Source organism: Callospermophilus lateralis, chromosome X (assembly GCF_048772815.1).
Source record: "Callospermophilus lateralis isolate mCalLat2 chromosome X, mCalLat2.hap1, whole genome shotgun sequence".
In the NCBI taxonomy this organism is placed as follows: domain Eukaryota; kingdom Metazoa; phylum Chordata; class Mammalia; order Rodentia; family Sciuridae; genus Callospermophilus; species Callospermophilus lateralis.
The window spans coordinates 124,032,894-124,053,708 of record NC_135325.1 but is presented as its reverse complement, the minus strand read 5'-3'; the positions used below and the strand labels follow the sequence as shown (position 1 = coordinate 124,053,708).

Genomic DNA, 20,815 nt, shown 5'->3' with positions numbered 1-20,815 from the left:
ACACACAACAGAGATGGCATTTAATAAGCTTAATAAGCTGGGGCACAAGGGCAAAAACAGGATGAGTGAAGTGAGAAAAAAAATCTTCCAATCTGATTAATGCTTCAGTTCTCACTTTGGCAGAGAAAAAAATGTGGAGAGAAACAAAATATCAGAGCTGTATTTTTAAAAACTGATTCAGTTAACTGATACAATGGATTAATTTGCTAAATTTTCTAAAAGTTCACTTGTAATTTTCATCCATATAAAACTATCTTGTGTATGAATACCTGTGAATATGCAAAAGTGGCTTTTCACTGTCCTATTTACTGTTTCTGGACCCAGATAGTGTGCATTAAAAGGGAGGAGATGGAGAATCTCCCCAACCTGTTAAAAGATTTCAGTTCTCTATCTCTCTAAGGAGACAGCATTACAGAAGGAAAGAAAATATACAAAAGGATAGTACTGCAGAAAAATATATCAGAACACTCAAAATAAATTGTTAAAATTTGATAAGCCTTTGAGAAATTCATTTGCTTTGTCTTTCAGATCCATAGAATGTAATTTATAAATAATACATTTTACATTTATGTATTAAATATTTCACATTAGGGCTGGGGTTGTGGCTCAATGGTACAGCACTCACCTAGCATGTGCAAGGCCCTGGGTTTAATCCTCAGCACCACATAAAAATAAAATAAAGGTATTGTGTCCATCTACAATTAAAAAATAAAATATTTTTAAAAATAAATATTTCACATTATCAGAAATAGCATTAATAAGTCCAACTTTCAGGAAAAATAATTTTTCAATTCATTTTCAGTGGAAAAAGAGAGGGAAGGAAAAGAAAAAGGGAGACAGAGAAGAGTAGATAGACACACACAGGACAAAGAGGTTGAAAAAGAAGCAGTGAGAAAGAAAAGTGTAGTTCCAAAATTATAATGAGGAAAACATGACATAGTTTTATATGAGATTATTGCTAAATTAAAAAATAAGCCTATGTGTATTTTTCATGGCCATGTAAACAAGCTAAAATGAGAATACACACACAAGATGGATTATATACTGAGGTCTGGATGACCAGATGGTGCTTCCTAGATGTAGGTAAAATGAAGTGGGTAGGGTAAGAAAGTGGGAAATTGCCTGAGTTGTGAATAATGCCACAATGAAATGTGGCTGGAGTAATAGAAGAGAAAATTATGAAACTCTGATAAGAGAGGTATTAGTGTGGTCAGATTTCATGGGTCTTTCTGGGCTAATTGGGGGAATTTGTCTTTTGTTCTTTGGGAGACGGAAAACAATTAGAGTGTCTCTGCTAGAAAAGGGATAGCATCTGAGTTTCTTTCTGGAGACTCAGTGATAATCTGTCCCATACCTCTTCCTACCTTCTACTGATGGACAGCAGCAATCTTTAGCTCTTCTTGGCTTGTGGATGAACCACCCCCAATCTCTCCCTGTGTCTTTCTATGTATCTCCCTCTTCTTACTCTGGTATGGCCTTGTTTTAACAAATTATATCTGCAAAGTCTTAATTTCAAATAAGGTATATCTTTTGGAAAGACACAACTCAATCCACAACAAGTAAAACACTACTGACAAATCCAGAAAAGTGAGAACTGACTATTGCATTTGATCATGTAATAATTAGCTCATGCCTTAGAACGCTGTTATTTGGCACATAATAAAAGTTCAATAAGTACTCACTCTTTTTTTCCCACAGAGCAAAGTAAGTTTATTTCTATTTATCTGCAGTGAATGAGAAATGCAATTTATAAAATATTTTAACATGGTTTAGAAAAAATTAAGTACATGGGAATAAATCTAAATAAGTAGAAATCTTTTTATTGGTTCTTTTTAGTTATACATGATGATGGAGTACATTTTGCTGTAAACTTTGGGTGTGAAACACTGCTGATCAGCCCACACTCTGCTATGTAAACTTTTGGCTTCAACCAAATAAATTAATTAGAACATATGTCTCTTTTTACCTCAGTGTCTTGATCTATAAAATTAGAGTAAAATAGCACCTATGTCATAGGGTTGTTGCAAAGATTAAATATGTTAATAAAGTTAAAGTGCTAGGTGAGTGCCTGTCACAAAGCAAGCACCGTAGAAGAGATCATTGTTTCTTAATATTATTTAAGTGAGAACATGCATTTATTTAAGTGTATTGGTGCCAAAATTGCTCTGAGCAAGCAATATTGGCACACCAAAAACATACTATTTCATGATTATTAAAGAGCTCTGACTACATGCTTGGGTGGTGCTAGGATGTCTTGTCTTAAATATAATAAGGAGCTTTGTGAACTGAATTAGGGCCCCACTTGCTTTAACAATGTTTATGTGACTACATACTGCCTAATTTTACTCTCTCTCCAGGAGAATATGTTGTCATGACAACCCATTTTCATCTCAAGCGAAAAATTGGCTACTTTGTAATCCAGACCTACTTGCCATGTATCATGACTGTGATTCTGTCACAAGTGTCTTTTTGGCTCAACAGAGAGTCTGTCCCTGCCCGCACAGTCTTTGGTAAGTGTTGCTTGTTGGAAAATGAGGAAGATACATTTGAAAAGACAACTATGGGTAGTCAGAGAAGAGATGGGAAAGGTTGAAGAACCATTCCTAGAGGTAACTAAGGAGCAAGCCCCACAATAGTAACTAAATCATCAGGTTCTAGGATTTCAGGCAACTGAATTCTTAAAAAGGAAGTGGAATAAGAGGAGTGTTGAAGTAAGATTACTGAAATTCTGCCCTCCTCAGTCAGGATTGCCCCAGGAGTAAGAAAGGAACTGAACCTTCAGTGGAAAAGGGAGGTATTCAGTGCAGATTGAAGAAAGTAAAGGGTAGGAAATCAAGCCGACAGCATAGAAGTAATTTGGGGCTTTTTAGAGAACCTTTTTTTTTGGTGTGAGCATCTGACTATGCTGCTTTTACTTTAGCTTTTTTGAAAATATGAATTAGCTAATATTCAGTAAATGCTGCAAACAATTTGAAGAGTTCTTTAAAAATACCTATAATCAGAAAATCTACTCAGTATGAGTTTTCTGATGTCTAGGAAGAGATTTACATATCATTAGCACTTTTTCCCCAGAGACTTAAAGCATACAAAATATTCTCTGCCTGTTCCTCCTGCTGAAAGATTTTTAAGACATAAATATTAATTAATTCTTTTGGGCTACTAAACTACCTCCATGGCCCCACACAGAAATCATTACTACCAATATCCTGAAGCTCTACCATGTCATTAAAAAAATTGTAATTGATGTTTCAGAAATTAGTAGCACTTCAGGTCAGGTCTAGGAAGAAACAACAGTGGATAAAGAGAAAGAGTTATCTTACAGAAAAAAAAAGATAAAAAAATTGAAGGGTATGACATCATGGAAGTCAACAGAGGAAAGAATTTAGGAAGCAGGAAAATATCATCTGCAAGTTTATGGAGGATGCATATTCAAACTATCTGTTGGGTATTGTGGTATATACTTCATGTTAGTGATCTTGGAAAGAACAGTTCTAATGAAATGGAGTTAGCAGAAGCTATGTGGGAGTGGGTTAAAGGTGTCCATTTTTGGAAATATAAAAAGTAGAGATCCTGAAAAATCCTGCTCTACAAATTCCTAAAAACACTAGATAAGAAAGCATTCTTTTAAGTTAACATCTAATGTCAAAAACATTAAAGGAAATACTTAAAGGCCCCATGGAAGAGGGAATTAAAAAGTGCAGTGTCCATCACATGAACTGATACTCTGTAGCACGAAGATGAGTGAAAGGATTACCCATTTGGGTTAAAAAAAAAAGTTGTAGTTTTAAGGTTATTCAAGGAAGGCATGGAGCCTAACTAAAGTTGGGGGTTACAACTAAGGTTGTGTTACACTAAATAGTGGCCCCCAAAGATATTCATGTCTAGTTCCTGGAACTTGTGAATATAACCTTATATGGCAAAAGTAACTTTGAAGAGGTGATTAAGTTCAAAAGCTGGGAAGATTATCCTGTACCTGCTACATGGGCCCTAAATGCAATCACAAGTGTTCCAAGAGTGAGAAGGATATTTGACTACAGAGAAAAAAAAAAAGCAGTGAGATGATAGAAATAGGACAGATTGGAATATGTTCTTCTGTTGGCTATGAAGAAGGAGGAAGGGGTCCACGAGAAAAGGAATCCAAATTGTGTAGTACTGGAAGACGGAAAAGTCAACAGATTATTCTTCTAGAGAATTCAGAGGCAGTGCATTTCTGCTGACACCTTGAACTGAACCCAATGAAATTTATTTCAGACATCTAGTGTATGAATAAATTTGTGTTGTTTTGTCACTAAATTTCCGGCAATTTGTTACATAAAAGTATAGGACATCCTGACCATAAATTCAATACCATTGAAGAGTCATACCCTCAATGTAAGAGAGCACTAGAAAAACACACTTATCAGTGCAGGAGACAACAAGAAAGCATTTTTATTTTTGCCTGGGCTCTGTGTGAAATATGGAATTACTTGAGAATTTATTTTTTAATTTAAACTTAGCCTCATACTAATTTAGAATTCATATTTACAGTAACTGCATTGATGTGAAAGCCTCCAAGTTGAAATATTAATTTAAAAAGTGATTGAATAATTTTTATGTAAGAATGCAGAGCCAGAAATAGCCAGTATTCTTCTAAAGAAGAACAAAGCAGAGAGACTTTCCCCACAAAAGTGTCAAAAATGATTAAAAAGCTATAGTAATTAAGACTTTGTTATTGGCATAAAGAAAAGAAAAATAAATAAATGAAATACTATAGAGAGCTGAAAAATAGATCCATGCCCATGTGTCTGGAAACCTGATTTATCACAAAGATGGCATTGTAGAGAATTAAATTAAAGTTGGTCATAGACTTGAAAATAAAAGATAAAATTATGATGCTCTTAGAAGAAAATCTAAAGTAATATCTTTGCATCATTTGGTAGGCAGAAAGTCCTTATTGCAAAAAAATTAATAACACCAAAGAAAAGGAACTAATACATTCAACTTCATCAAATTTAACAATTTCTGTTCATCAAAGGGTAACATTAAGAAGATGAAATGGCAAGCATAGACTTGGATAAAACATTGTGCATATGCATAAGACTTATAAAGTACGTATATTCTTAGAATATCAAAAGTTCCTGCAACTCAATGATTAAAAGGCAAAGAATCCAATTTTCAAAACAGGCAAAAGACATGAACAACCATTTTACCAAATGAATAGATAGGTAGATAGATATAGATATATATAGAGATAGATATAGATAGATATAGATATATATATATATATAGATAGATAGATATTTCATACACTTATGGGCATGTATATAAATTTTACATACATAAAATTATAAGGATCTTTTTATACAAACACACACACACACACACACACACACACACACAAACACACATGCATGCCCATAAGTGTATGAAAAGATCCTTATCATTTTTATCAGGGAAACATAAAGTAAAAATTCACAGAGATATCAGTTTAAACACATGCATGCTCATATTTAAAAAGATTGATATTGTCAGATACTAGAGAGCTTCATGAACAATTGGAACTGTAAGACACTACTGGTGGGAATGTAAAGTGAGAAAAAAATTGAAAGTTTAAAATGTGTTTACCTTATAATCTTGGTATTCTCCTACATATATATTTGCATTATTAGACACAGACTTTCAAAAAGCCATGATGACTATATTTAAGTAGATTAAAGAAATGTGAGAAATCTGGCAGATGCATGGAAATTAAATGAGAAAATGATAGACAGTTGGAAAGAGGGACGAGGAGAGAGAGAGAGAGAGAGAGAATATATCACATGCACACAGAGAGAATATTGGAAATTGTAGAACTGAAAAATAGATTAAATCTCAATGGTTTATACATAGTGGAAGGATAATCCATGAACTGGAAGACAGGGCAGAAGAAGATAACTTAAAAGGACACAAATGTAAAATACATAGGAGAGAAAAGACATACAATGTTTTTGAGATGGCCTAATTATAATCCTGGAAGAAGAGAAGTGAGAGAATGGTACTGATGAAAAATTTAAGAGGTATTGGCTGACCACTGTACAACCTGAAGAAAGATATAAAGTAGGGACAGGATAAGGGAGGAAAAGTGTAATGAATCTGACGAACTTTCTTATGTACATATATGAATATACCATAGTGAATCTCAACATCATGTATATTCACAAAGTCCTACTTTAAAAAAGAAAACCTGTAAGTAAATAGCAGATAGAACAGTAAAGGGAAGGGAACAAGAGGAGGGAGGAGGCAAGGAAAAGGGAAAGTACTGGGGACTGAGTTACAACAAATTGTATAATTATGTCAAAATGAAGCCAATTATTATGTATAAAGAACCAATAAACATTTTAAAAATCTATAAAATCAAGTAGGATAAATTAAGACATGAAAATACATCATAGTGAAACCTCTGGAAACAAAAAGCAAAGAGAACAAAATGGTCTTAAAAATAACCTAGAAGAAAACACATTGTCTTTAAAGTGATAACAAACATACTGACAACTGACATCAACAGAAACAAAAACAGGACATTTTAGATAAAAAATAAAATAAAATGCTAAGCATCCATCATTACCATCCGACCCTCACTCAAGGAAACACTAAAGGTTATTCATCAAACAAAAGGAGAACCATCCTTGAAAGAAGGTTGAAGGTGTATTTAAAACAAGAATGAAAATAAAACAAAATATGAGTAATGGTAATGTGAATTGAATGTATAAAATAATTACAAGTGATTTATTGGCTCAATAACATGTTTAGAATAAAATACTACACTATAATATAATCTATATAAATTAAGTTAGTGATACATGAAGATAAAATGCTCTATGGGCTTTCACTATCAGGGATAAGTGTACCAATTAATATTTAATTTTCATAAATCAAAGATGCATGCTGACTGAAACTCTCCTGTATCTTCTGGGAATTTTAAATATTAAACTACTTAAAAAACAGTTTGTGTCATATGAAGTTAAACATATGGTCACCATATGATCTTGCAATTTCATCCCTAGTTATTTATCAAGAAAAATGAAAGCATACACTCTTACAAATACTTACATGTGATCATCCAAACACCTTTGTTTATAATTGTCAAATATTGGAAGCAATCCTGATGTCTATTAATAGATGTCCCTGAATACATGAATAAATTATATTCTTTCAATACATTTTGTCTGAAATTAAGAGGGATAACTAAAGATAAATAAAAACATGAATGAACCTAATATATTATGCTAAATGAAGGAAGCCAGGGACAAATGAGTTCCGACTATACAATTTTATTTTCATTGCACTGATCACACATGCAGTTTGACTATCCCATGTAATCAAGTAAATGAACTAGAAGTGCTTAAAAGAAGTGAAGGGTCAGTCAGTGCTACCTGAGCCTTTCAAGAAGAGCTTTCTAGAAGAGTCTTGAAAGAAAAGCACTGGTTAACAGGCTGGATCTCTTTTTTAAAATACTTAGATTCTCTTTGTCCATCCACAAAGTGTTCTGAATTTCTGATTGAGAGTCTACCAAGTCTGACCAGCTAAGAGCTCTCCATAAGATGACAGTTCTAATTAAGCCCTAAAAAATCTCTACTGAGATATAGTGAAGAAATGTGTTTTGCAGTTCTGTTCTCTCCAGTTAATCACATGCACAGTGCAGTTCTGTTCTCTCCAGTTAATCACATGCACAGTGTTGTGCATGTGCCAGGGTGGAAAATTGCGTTTGCCGAAAACCGTAAATGAAGTAGCTTCTTTTTTTTTAAGTTACTCCTGCCTTGGTAAGATATGAAGGTTACTGAGTCTTGGGTTCATTCTCAGAGTTTACCAGATTATGCATTCAAATTATTTTAAATAGATACTAGTTACATGGCTGATTCCTAACATGGCTTGAAATGTGTATTATTTTTCTAATCAGCTTGATGACTCCCTACCTAGTTCATGCAAAGTATTCTTTTAGGGTCTCTATTTAAATTGCACTGAGTCTGTGTTCCAGTCTGGATTGTCATGTATATAGCAAGTATATAAGTAAGGTTCACAATGGAGCAAGATGGGAATGGAAACCCCAAGGCTGCAATACATATGGTTGACTCTCTGGATAGAATTATGACTTCATTCCATGCTCTACTTGACCCAGGCTCATAAGGCTCATATTTCCCATCCTCTTCAGCATGTCAGCACTTAGAAAGAAGTTGTGATTTTTCCTTCTTCAAGTGTGAATGATTTAGATCAATTGATATAAACAAAAGCTCTGGTTTTACAAAAACTCACAAGACACAGATTTTGTATCAGAGACCTAAAGTGTGGTGTGACTACAGGACGATTTTCCACAATAGTTATTTCATTATTAGATGAAAATCTAGAATTAAAGAACTTTCACCATACAGATCTCAGAGCATGTTCTTTTAAAAAATTAGTTGCAGATGAACACAATACCTTCATTTTATTTATTTTTTTTAATGTGGTGCTGAGGATTGAACCCAAGGCCACACACATTCTAGGCAAGTGCTCTACCACTGAGCCACAGCTCCAGCCCCTCAAACCATGTTCTGAATCTTGCACTCAGTTTTGGCCTGTTCAGAATAGAACCACCAAGATGCAGAAGGCAGTGAACAAGAAAAGTTCATAAGGAGAACATGGGTCTCCATACCCATTCTGGAGATGAGTAGGATCACAGGAAATCATAGGTCCCATTTTTCAGGTCTCTGAAGGCTTGTTCTGGAAAGGAGGGAGTGGAATGTTTCTTCTTGTCACAAAAGGAACTTTAAGAGCAGTCAGTGGGCTGGTAGTTAAGAGAATGCAAATTTCAGCTCAAAAATAGGTTTTTCTAATTTTAAGACTCTCTTATTATCAAATAAACTAATTTTACTCTTCAGTAGACATGTTTAAGTACAGGTTAAGGGACAACTGTTAGAAGTTCTGCACTGAATATTGCTATCTCTGTGCCAATTGAGATAGAGTGATTACAAGGTGGACCCATCCATTCGACGTTGATATCTGTGTATTTTACTTTAAATGGACCATTTCAAGTAGGAATCTGGTAAGCTCATCAAGTAGACTCTCAACGCATTCCAGTTGCAACTTGCTCTCATATTATCTCTCTCCAGGTGTCACCACTGTTCTCACCATGACCACCTTGAGTATCAGTGCCAGAAACTCCTTACCTAAAGTGGCATATGCGACGGCCATGGACTGGTTCATAGCCGTCTGTTATGCCTTTGTATTTTCTGCACTGATTGAATTTGCCACTGTCAACTACTTTACCAAGCGGAGTTGGGCTTGGGAAGGCAAGAAGGTACCAGAAGCCCTGGAAATGAAGGTGAGATACAACAAAGGAGAGCTAGGAAGCACTCCCTGAGAGAACTGTATTGAGACCAGGAGTGAGCAGCCTATAGCCTGCAGGAACTGGGCAGGGCTGTGTGCTATTCACTGGGGTCATCAATCCAATTCTCAACTGGAGTGCTTCTTGGCAAGCTGGAGTTTTGACAGGGGGGGTGGGGTGGAGGGGGGGTGGAGGGGGGTGGGGGGGGGGAGAAAAGAGAGCGGGTGTTCTCAGTCCATAGAGGGTGTGCCATGGAGGGTTTACATTGTCATGATCAAATGTAAGCTACATTCAAGGGAAACCCATTATTTTTACAAAGTCCCCTGGAGGCTTGCACTCTATGTTAAATCCGATGAAAAATCTCTAGAGCCACCTCTGCACATCACTTTCTGGTACATTTACCTTAGTCAAACCAATGGATCATCATTCCTTCTGTCTTTGCTTATTTTTGTTTGTTTGATTGTTGTTTTTGTTGTTTTGGGGGGCACTGTGGATTGAACCCAGGGTCTAACCACTAAGAATTGAACCACTAAGCCACAGTGCCAGCCCCTTTTAACATTTTGTTCAGAGACAGGGTCTCACTGAGTTGCTTATGGCCTTGCTAAGTTGCTGAGGCTGGCTTTGAACTCGTGATCCTTCTGCCTCAGCTTCCTGAAAAAATGTGCTACTGTACCCAGCATATTTGCTTATTTTTTATTCTCCACTGAAATGCTATCTCTGCCCCCCCATGCTTGGTGAGAGTCAATTGAAATGATACTTTCTCCATAGAGCCTTTCTAGAATCATTCAGAGATGCTTAACTTTTATGTGGGAGGGTACTTCTGATATTAAAATAATTTATTTATATTAAAAGTATTTGTTTGGCTCCTTGTTAGACTGTGAACAACTTGAGGGCAGGGACTTATCTGTATCCTTGCACAGCAGACACATTATAAATGCTGAATAAATGTTGGTTAGGAGTGGAGTCTCTCTCTGCTTCCTGGAGTGATGTCCTGAGCCATTTTCCTCTCCACACCCTTCTGTCTCATCTCTGGCCTAGAGCTAATGGAGTTGGCCGTCTATGGACTGAGACCACTGAAACTATTGTTGCTCAAAGCTTGGCCCTTGTCCCAGATGCCAATCCAATAACGAGGACACAGTTTTGAGAAAAAGGAAAGAGACAGTTTATTGTTGGGTTGCTAGCAAAGGAGAAACACAGCAGACTCCTGTCTCAAAGGCTGCGTTTCTGCCCTTCAGCAGGAACAGGGAGGTTTTATAGAGGTGATTCAGAGAAAATGAGATTAGGGAGGAGAGATCAGAGAGAAGATCAGGGAAAAGAAGATCAGGGAGGAGAAGTTTGGGAAAAAGAAAAAAAAAACATGTAAGTTTCAAAGCCATAGTCAAGGCATCAAGTGAACTCCTATTATACTATGAGCCCCCAAATAAACTTTTTCTACTCTAAAAAAAATATTGGTTGGATTGGTGGGTAAATGGTAAAGAAGGGAGGAAAAACTAAACCAACTGGTTAATAGGAGTTAATTATGAATGTGGAATCAAGATTTTTCTTCCTTTGATCCCTTAAATGAGTTAAGAAATCTAAATCTAGATGAATATTATCAAATATGATAGAAAGAACTGGCAGATGTGAACCCAGAATTGTTTTAGTACTTTTCAAAGAATCACAGAGAATAAAAATGGTAATGAAGATTTTTCAAACTGGGGGAAAAGACATTTTCCAAAGAGTACAAAATGGTGAGTTGGCAAATTTTTGAAATAGACTCTAACTACTTATTTAAATAGAACTTATTAACACTTTCTTAGTCTATCTGTTTGATCATAAGAATTTGGGGTTAGTTTTATTAATATACTTAGTCAAATTATTACTTCTGTTTGCTTAAATGTTTGTCTCTCTATGTCTTGATTTATCAGGGGTGAAAATCATCTGTTGCTCCCCACCCAACTATTACTGTATAAGGAAACCAGGATACTAATCCCAACTCTTTCCATCTTGCTCTACCAGTTCCTTTCATCTCCCAAACTTGTTATATTACTATTATAAGGCCACAATTTCTATAGTTGTCTCATCATAGTTCTACATCTTAATGGGTTCTTTTCTTTAAGTATTTCTTTTTTTTTTCCCCAATTTTTCCATTCATTGGTTGGTTACCTCAAGGTTATCTTCTAGAAGTTTCCTTAAGAAGGTCCTATGGGAACCATATTTTGTACTTTCTTAAATGCATAAAATATCTGTCCATTGTGTTTACACTTGAATTATAAGTGGGCTGTTGTGCAGTGGATGGGATGCATTCTCTTTCTCTGATGACTACAGACTTTGGTTGCTATAATCAATTCTGGCATTTGATGTTTTTTTTTCTAGAAATCTAGAGACACCTTGACAATTTCTCACAGTATAGGAGACTTTACTTAAAAGCCCATATAAATGTATCTCTTATTTGTGAAGTCCAGTTACTTAACAAGGATATCCTAATCTGTATAAAATTTTCCCAGGATACAACATTGGCCTTTAAATCTATAGATCCATTACCTTATTTTTCAGGAAATCTTCCTTAAAAATATATACTAGCCAGGAGCAGTGGTGCACGACTGTAATTCCAGTGGCTTGGGAGGCTGAGGCAGGAGGATCTCTAGTTTAAAGCCAACCTTAGCAACTTAGTGAGGCTCTAAGAAACTCTGTGAGACCCTGACTCTAAATAAAAAAAGGGCTGGGGATGTGGCTCAGTGATTAAGTGCCCCTGGGTTCAATCTCTAGTACCAAAAAAATACTTGTTATGTTCTCTTCCTAGAAAGTCAAATTATGCATATCATAGAACTTTTTTGATCTTTCATATCTATCATTTCTTTTCTAATAATTTTAGTTCTTTATTTTCCATTTCATTTTCATAAGCCTATCTTTCATGTCCCTTACCATTTTCAACATGGTAATTTTTCTTCAGTTATCACTTAAAGTTTCATTAGAGGTGTTCTTTACTAGCCCTGCTATAGGTGGAAGCATCAATTTAGGTAGGGCATGACTGAGAGTGAGAAGGACAATAGTAAGTAGTCGAGAATGAGTAGTATCAAGTTCATATTTGAGTAGCATTTGTTGTCTATATAAGCTCTTATGAGTTTTACTCCCTATAGTGATTCTGCTTCTACCTTGCAAGAAGTTTCCTTTACTCACAGGAAAGCACTCTATATATGGTACACTTCTATGTATGTGTATATGCATGTTCCCAACAGTATAAATTTGTTTTTGTATCTTTTAATTTTCCACTCCCTACCTTCTCTGACCTTTATGGTGGTCAAAAAGAATTATAGGATATTTTAACTACCAGCATGACACTGATTTTATTTTAAAACAAAGATCATTTTTTTCCTCTCTGAAGCCATACTAGCCACTTTTTGAGATCAAGCTTATAAAAGTACTTAAGTTTCATCAAAAGATGAAGTTTTAGAACTGAGAATATAGCTGAGGTAGATTGCTTACCTAGCATATGCAAAGTCCTGGGCTTGGTCCTCAGCACTTCAAAAAAGAAAACAAAAGCAAGATAAAGTTTTAGTTTCCTTTATTTGCCTTGTTGTTTTTATTTGGATTTAGAGAGGAAAAGGAAGCAAAGATATACTAATTCTAACATAGTAAACTTAAATATTTCTAGAATATATTATTAAACAGATATTTTAAGAGCAATTAACAGAATAAGGAATATATAACCTGAGTTTACTAAGAGAAAATTATGACAAACTAACCTTATGACCTTTATAAAAGGTTTAATGAGCTGGTAGATCAGTAAATGTCATAGATTTTATCAAGTGATTTGAGTAACTTTGTATTATGCCCCCATGGTGAATAGAAAGTAGTTAAAAATAGTTATCATTAGGCTGATGTAATTGGTTGACCAATTGAATTCAAATAGAATTCACTGATGTATTTACATTAACTTGAATTGAGATCCCTGAGAATAATTCATGCTTTTTTTAACCCTTCAAATGTTGTCATCAATGACTCAGATGAAGACACATAAGGAATAAGATTCACATTTATAAGGGCGTGTTAGTGAATGTTAATTACTTGGGAGAGGAGTATTTTTGAATTAAAAATCAAAAAGAATTTCTGAAGTTTGAAAGGACAATCTAAAGCTAAAAGGCAACATTTTTAAAATCAAAAATTCTGGGATGTAAAATCTTAAAAACAATTGCACATTGGAAATGTAATGTTGGGGGGCTAGGTTGTAGCTCAGTGGCAGAGCACTTGCCAAGCAAGTGTGAGGCTCTGGGTTCAATCTTCAGCACCACATAAAATAAATAAATAAAATAAATGTAAAAGAAAAAGAAATGTAATGTTGGAAGATGGGAGAAATTCAAATGTAAACTTGCCATGTGGCACAACGTTTAAGAATTGCAATTTGATTTAGTTCTGAGTTAAAATGTATAACAAGTGAGATGATAAGCTCATTTTCTTCTGTGTAGGCTGACCCATGTGAAGTTTACTCTTTCAATTTGATTGATATACTGGAGGAGGGGCAAACGCTTCAAGAAGGTGGTTATTTCTAATTATAGATATCTGAAAGGCTACCATGGATATCTTGTGAAAAAATGAGGTTGATTTTTTTTTGTTTCTTTGTTTTTGTTTTTGTTGTTGTTTTTGTAGCCAGGAAGAGGTACTAAAGTGGTTTGAAGATAGACAAGTAGAGTAGACTGAGAAATTGTTGAGGTAGATGTCAAAAATAATGACCATTTTTCCACCTAAACAGTCTTGAAAATTAATTTTTTTAAAAAAGGAACAAAAACAATGGTCTAAAACTTTTTTGAAAAGATGATAATCTTAGTCTTTCTTCTTAGCCTTCCCTGTGGTCAAAATATTTACATTCTCTATAAGAAGCAGATTGTAACATTTTAAAAATAAATATGGAATGCATAAAATGTATCTATAATGTGAAGATCCTATACTTTATACTTCCATGATGTGTAGGAACAGTGAGACTCATAGAAATAGGCATAAAGTACTTTGAAGTCAGCATACTAGAATTTAATCATAGTTTAGCCTTTTTCTGCCTTTGGAGGAACTTATTAAAACTTATTTGCTTTATAAAGCTAGAATGAGTGAGCATGAAAGTTTTAAAATATTATAACTGTTTTAAAAATTCATTTCTGATCTGTATTATGGTCAGGAATTAGATAAAACATAGGAGGAAAGATTATAGAGGAAAAATGGAACAGATGGAAATAAAACCTCATTTTTAAATGAAGATAAATGACTGCAGTATAATTATACTCTGAAAGATGAATGAACTGTGGGCTTCTGAGGATCAAGTATATGTGTTTTATAACTGCTTATTCTGACATTACCTCTAAAATGACAGTAAATTAATAAAATAGGTATAAAGCCACAAATACCAGGAAAGCTGGAAAATATTTGTCAAACAAAACATTTGAATACATCTTTAGAAAATTAATATGAATGGAAGGGATAATAAATTATTTATCAAGCTGGAGTAAGGCAGAACCCAGGAGAAACTCAATGTTCACATACATTAGGCACAATAGAGAGAACAGAGGTGCAACTAGGTGGATTGGTTAAAAGCATGTATACAGATTTTTAAAACTCCAGAGCCTGTCCAACATTTGAAATTATTCATCCAGATACATGCTCTACAGAATGAAAAGCAAGATTGCCCTTCATTGTTAGTCAGCTTTTCATCACTGTGACAAAATCTGAGTAAAACAACTTACTGGAGAAGATTTATTTTGGCTCATGGTTTCTGAGGTTTCAACTCATGGATAGCTGGCTCCATTGCTATGTGCCTGTACTGAGGCAGAGCATCATAGCGGGAGGGCATGGCAGCTGAAAGACTTAACCTCTTGGTAGCCAGTAAATAGAGGGAGGGAAGGAGAGAAAGTGGCAGGGAGGGGAGCTGAAGATGAGGAGTACCCTTCCAGGGCGCGCACACACCCTGTGACCCACTTTGGAACACCGAGCCAAATTGTATTGTAAGACAGGAACCAGAGATTTAAAGAATAAAAAACAACAACATCGTGTCTTGGAGAGAGAGAACAGAGATAATATCAAGAATTAAAGAGAAGGGGCTGAGGATATAGCTCAGTGGTAGAACGCTTTCCTAGCATGTACAAGGCCATGGATTTCATTCCCAGCACCAAATAAATAAATAAATAAATAAATAAATAAATAAATAAATAAATAAAAGAAGAATTAAAAAGAAATTAAGAAAAAACAAATCCAACTTATATCTTGGGTTTCACCATAAATTTGTATATATTTTCCATAAAAAAACAAGATGCTATATAAAATAAAATCAAAGAATAAAGAAGAGTTCTTGACATTAAAACAATATACTTGCCCAAATAAAAAATTTTAATAGTGAGGTAGAAAAATAAAAGGAAGAAAATCACCCATTAAGTTGGAGGCAGGGGAGTTAACATAAAAGTAAGAGATGTAGGGATGAAAAATTAAGGTACAAGACTTTGAGAATCCAAGAAGTTTATATAATTCAGAAATCACATAATGAATGAACAGGAAGGAAGGAAATTAAGAAAGAACTAATACAGAAATATTTACATGGAAAGTCCTAAGCCTCCAGACTCCATAAGTGTTTTTATGTGCCTACATACATGCACATCTTCATGAAATTTCAGAAATCTAGGAACAAAAATGATAATCTATACATAATCTAGAAAGAAAAAATTTATTTGCAAATAAATAACAGATTTCTCAACTACATTAGATATTGGAAGACACTGAAGCAGTGAATCTCATAAACCTGAGGAACAACTGATAACCAAAGTATCACTTAAGTAAAAATATAAAGTAGTCATTTTCAGGCCTGCAAGAACACAGAAATGTCATCTCCCAGGTATCCTGCTTTAGGGGAATATTGGAAGATATATTCTACTACAATAGTACAATAAAGCATAAAAGAAACACACAGAAAGAAATCTCTAAAAGAAGTGGAGATATGTGAGTTGCCTGAAAAACAATTCAAAATTATTGGTTTAAGAAAGCTCAGTGTACTTTTAAGAAAGCTCAGAGGAACAATTCAGTGTTATCAGGAAAATGATCAATGATCAAAACTATCAAATTAACAGATATTGAAAGTATTTTGTTAAAAAATGAAACAAATTCTGAAATTGAAAATGGAATGAAATAGAGGAGAACATCAACAACAGAATTCAACAAGCAGAAAAAATAATCTGTGAACCTGAAGATAGGTTATTTGAAAATATACATTTGGAGAAGAAAAATTATGAAGTGTAAAAAGCAACAAAGAAAGCTTATAAGATTTATGTGACAGCGTCAAAGGAACAAATCCTACAGTCATAGGAGTTTGAGAAGAAAAAGAAAAACGATGGGGTATAAAGTTTATTTAAATAAAAATGATAGCAGAATACTTTCTAAATCTGGGGAGAACAATAAATATCCAGGTACACGATCATAGGCCTCCAATCAGATTCACTGCAAACAAAACTCAGTTGAAATGTATCATAGTCAACAATTGCAAATCAAAGACAGAGAATATCTTGAAAGAGGGGGAAAAAAACCAGAAACTCACATGTAAAGGAGTTCCAATATATCATAGTAGATTTCTCAGTATAAATTTTATAGGCCAGAAGAAAGAGTGATGATAAATTCCAAGTGCCAAAGGGAAAAAAAAATGACAATGAAGAATACTGAATCATGCAAAGCTGTCCTTCAGAAATGCAGAAATAAGACTTTCTCAAACAAACAAAAGCTGAGGGAGTTCATCACTACCAGAATCATCTTATAAGAATTGAAAAAGGAAGTTCTTCAAGCTGAAAGGAAAAAATGCTAATTAATAACACAAGAACATATGAAAGTATAAAATACACTGCTAAAAGTTAAATTTAGAATATTCTAATACTGTAATGGTGTTCTGCAGACCACTTACATCTTTAGTATGAAAGCTAAAAGATGAAACTATTAAAAATAACAGCTATGAGAATTTGTTAAAATATAACTTTTGTAGAACTATATCAAAATGGATTCTACTGTCATGTATAATTAAACCAATCAATAAAAAATCTAAAACAGAAAAAGATAACAATATAAAAAGATACAAATTGTGGAATCAAAAACAAACTATTAGTGGAGATGGGAGCACAAAGTATAGAGTTTTTATCAGTCTAAACTAGCATGTTATAATGTAATGTAAGTCTCATGGTAACTACAAAGAAAAAAAAATCAACCTACAGTGCAAATACAACCTACAGAATGGGAAACAATATTTGCAAACCATGAATGTAATAAGAGATTAATATCCCAAACATATAAGGAACCAATATAATTCAATTGCAAGAAAATAAGCAACTCCTCCTCAATACTAAAACGTTTGCTTTAATTTTCTTCCTTGACAATGCCAATAAAAAATACACTGACTGATTAATATATGTTTTGTTGGAAATGGTGAGTGCAATTAAAAGATAATTTTCCTTTCTAAAAAATATTTGTGATTGGATTGATCACTTCTTCTCCTCATGTATAGAACACAAAGTACCTATGGAGCTAAAGAAAGTGTTTGTTGTTCAAATTATTATTTCAGAGACCTGGTCATAACCAGTTTATAACATGAAAGCTTTCTAGCAAAATCAGGGCAGTGGTTTTGTTTTTCTTTCTTGGTATTCCTATTAAAAAAAAGGATTACTAAACAAATTAATAAGTAAGCAGGCAAACAAGTAAAGCACAATTATATTTAATAGCAAAAGCATTTAACAGCAGGACTCTATTCACAAAATGACTTTGCTAATTATAAATGAGTCTTATGTAGTATTTAAAGCATTTACAAGGTTCTCAGAAGCCCTAGAGTTCTGTCCCCGCCCTCCCCTTATAGCAATGTGATGCAATCCTCAAAGAGAAAAAGAAAAATAAAAGCATTGCTTTTAAAATGTTCTGCTAGTCAGGCTGTTCATTTTCTTAAATCAACACCCCCTCATCTTTGATGATTGCCCTTCCTGATTGAAAACACTGAAATCAGTATAGGCAGGCTGATGGGAGAACATGGCATATAGAACCTTTTGGGATTTGACCTCTTCCTGTCTGCACACCCTTAGTTCATGCAATTCTTTGCCATACACACTGTGAATCAGCCTCTACAAACTCCTTGACATCCCTCAGACACTGCCCTTGGCCTATGTAGTGGCCTTTGCTACATCATCATCTGATGAGTTCCTGCTCATCTTCTGTGAGCCACACCACAAAACCCACTGCTTTCTCTGAGCCACCTTTTCCTATACCTCCTAGTTTTTGCTCCCCACTTTTATTGAATTCTCATAACATTTGCTCAAATCTATTATAACTCTGATTACATTTTATGACAGTGTTCACAAGGCTCTCTCCCACACTGGTCTGTGCACTCTTAGAAGACAGGGACTAAAGCTCTCTTACCTTTTAACCTTTCCACTTAACCCTTCTTGACCCAGTAGACATTTAGTAAATATTGAGCAAAAGTTATTACTAGGATCAGGAAGGTAAATGGCAGTGAGGTTGAAAGGAGAAAAGATAAAATCATGGAAACTCTAAAGCAAAGAAGAAAAGAAATTAAAGAGATCAGGAGAAAGGGGCATTAAGAGAGGGTAGGAATAGAGACAGCTAGGATGTAAACAAGTAGGAAATGGAGGAGTAAAGAAACAAAGCCAGAATTCTGAGAAGCAAATTAACATCAAGAAAGGAAATGTGAGGTGGCTGAAATTGGAGCATTTCTAAGACAAAGAGGGATGGAGGAAAGAATAGGTCAGAATGAGGAATGAGGCAGCATGGAGCCTATAGCCCATGAGCCAGTCCCCTGCCTTTGGCTAGAGATGAGGGCTGCCCTGCTCCGTTGCTTTCCCTGCCCCTAAGCTTCTCGGTTCTGATTCAAGCCTAAATATTGTCTCCTCTTTTTTCTTCAGCAACAGGGGAATTCTAGTGAGGCTCCATGTGTACATGAGTGCATATAATGTAAGAACAAATGGGCATGTGTGTTTGCTTGCTTCCCTTTGCCACTTTGGGTGTTTTTACTCTGAAACATAAGCCCAAAGGGCAATGCCATAGCAAGCCCTCAGCTGTCTCTGCCTTTGCTGTCTCAGAAAGGTCATTTTCATAGCCCTTTGGGGAGGCTGTGACTCCTGCCTGAAGTCTGGCAAGAGTGGAAAACCTTGGTGTGTTCCCAACCTTGTTGAATACATTACAGTGCATGAAGGCTGGGATGTCTGTCACAATGATGCATGTATACATACCATAGTATTTATTGTGCCTTTAAGACAAAATGACTTTTCGGACTCACCGAGCTCTCTTCCTCAAGGAAGATATACCACTTAGAAATTGTGTTCTTTTGGAGTTATTTCTTGGGTAACCCAAAATGCCTCTTGTCTTTAGAAAACAGCATAAAAATGGATAAAAATCAAGAGTCCAGGTTGCTAGTATGAGCTCAGACATTTAGTTTGAGGCTAAGTTTTCTCATCTATCAAACTATATAATATATAAGGCCCCACTTATGACTAACAGTCTGTAGTTAACCTGTGGTTGCTACCACCATTCTATCATCTGATCCTCTCAACAACCTGCCAATTATTTTGATCCTCATTTTACAGATGAAGAAACTGGAGCTACGAGAGGAGAAGTGACTCAGACAAAGCCACATAGCTAGTGAGCCAGGATGATGCGAGTTTTCTGTTTTCAAACTCATCTTCAATTCACCCTAGACAAAAACCTGGCTATGTATTGGCTTCATGGCCCCTGTTTCTTAATTTCTCTCATGGCTCCTCCTTCCTGTAGCCACTGAAGGTACTGTGTATAATGAAATGGCTGTTACTGATTGTCATTGTTATTCTTCCCTCCTCCCCTCTTCTCTCCTTCCCAACCTCTAGAAGAAAACACCAGCAGCACCAACAAAGAAAACAAGCACCACCTTCAACATTGTGGGGACCACCTATCCCATCAACCTGGCTAAGGACACTGAGTTCTCCACCATCTCCAAGGGCGCCACTCCCAGTGCCTCCTCAACTCCGACAATTATTGCTTCACCCAAGGCTACCTATGTGCAGGACAGCCCCGCTGAGACGAAGACCTACAACAGTGTCAGCAAGGTTGACAAAATTTCCCGCATCATCTTTCCTGTGCTCTTTGCCATATTCAATCTGGTCTATTGGGCCACATATGTGAACCGGGAGTCAGCAATCAAGGGCATGATCCGCAAACAGTAGATAGTGGTGGTGGCCCGGCAACCAGAGCACTGCATACCCGATGAAGCATCCAGGCATCTAAACCCCGGGGGCTCCCCTCTGTGTGTTTCAGGATTTTTCTTTTTCACCCCCTTCCAAGCTCTGACTCTCAATTCATATTTATGAATCTCAATGAAAGTCCAACGACAGAAAAATTACTCATCCCTCTGACATTGCTTAGTATTCCCCCATCCGAGCCAAACACTGCCATTTGTCCAGCTGATCATCTTAGTCTACCAGTCTCCCCCAGCTGAGGGCACTGCATGTATTTTATTGCACTCTGCCCACT

At 35.4% G+C, this 20,815-nt stretch overlaps 1 protein-coding gene across 1 annotated transcript in view; it reads left to right on the top strand.

The window, feature by feature from the left end:
* Gabra3 (gamma-aminobutyric acid type A receptor subunit alpha3) overlaps window positions 1-20,508 on the top strand; it is a 128,248-nt gene extending 107,740 nt beyond the window's left edge. The window contains exons 7-9 of the mRNA XM_077106779.1: window positions 2,358-2,510; window positions 9,105-9,316; window positions 20,173-20,508. Of these exons, the coding sequence (XP_076962894.1) occupies window positions 2,358-2,510; window positions 9,105-9,316; window positions 20,173-20,508 (701 nt within the window). The remainder of the gene's footprint in view (window positions 1-2,357; window positions 2,511-9,104; window positions 9,317-20,172) is intronic.
* The last annotated feature ends 307 nt before the right edge of the window (window positions 20,509-20,815 follow it).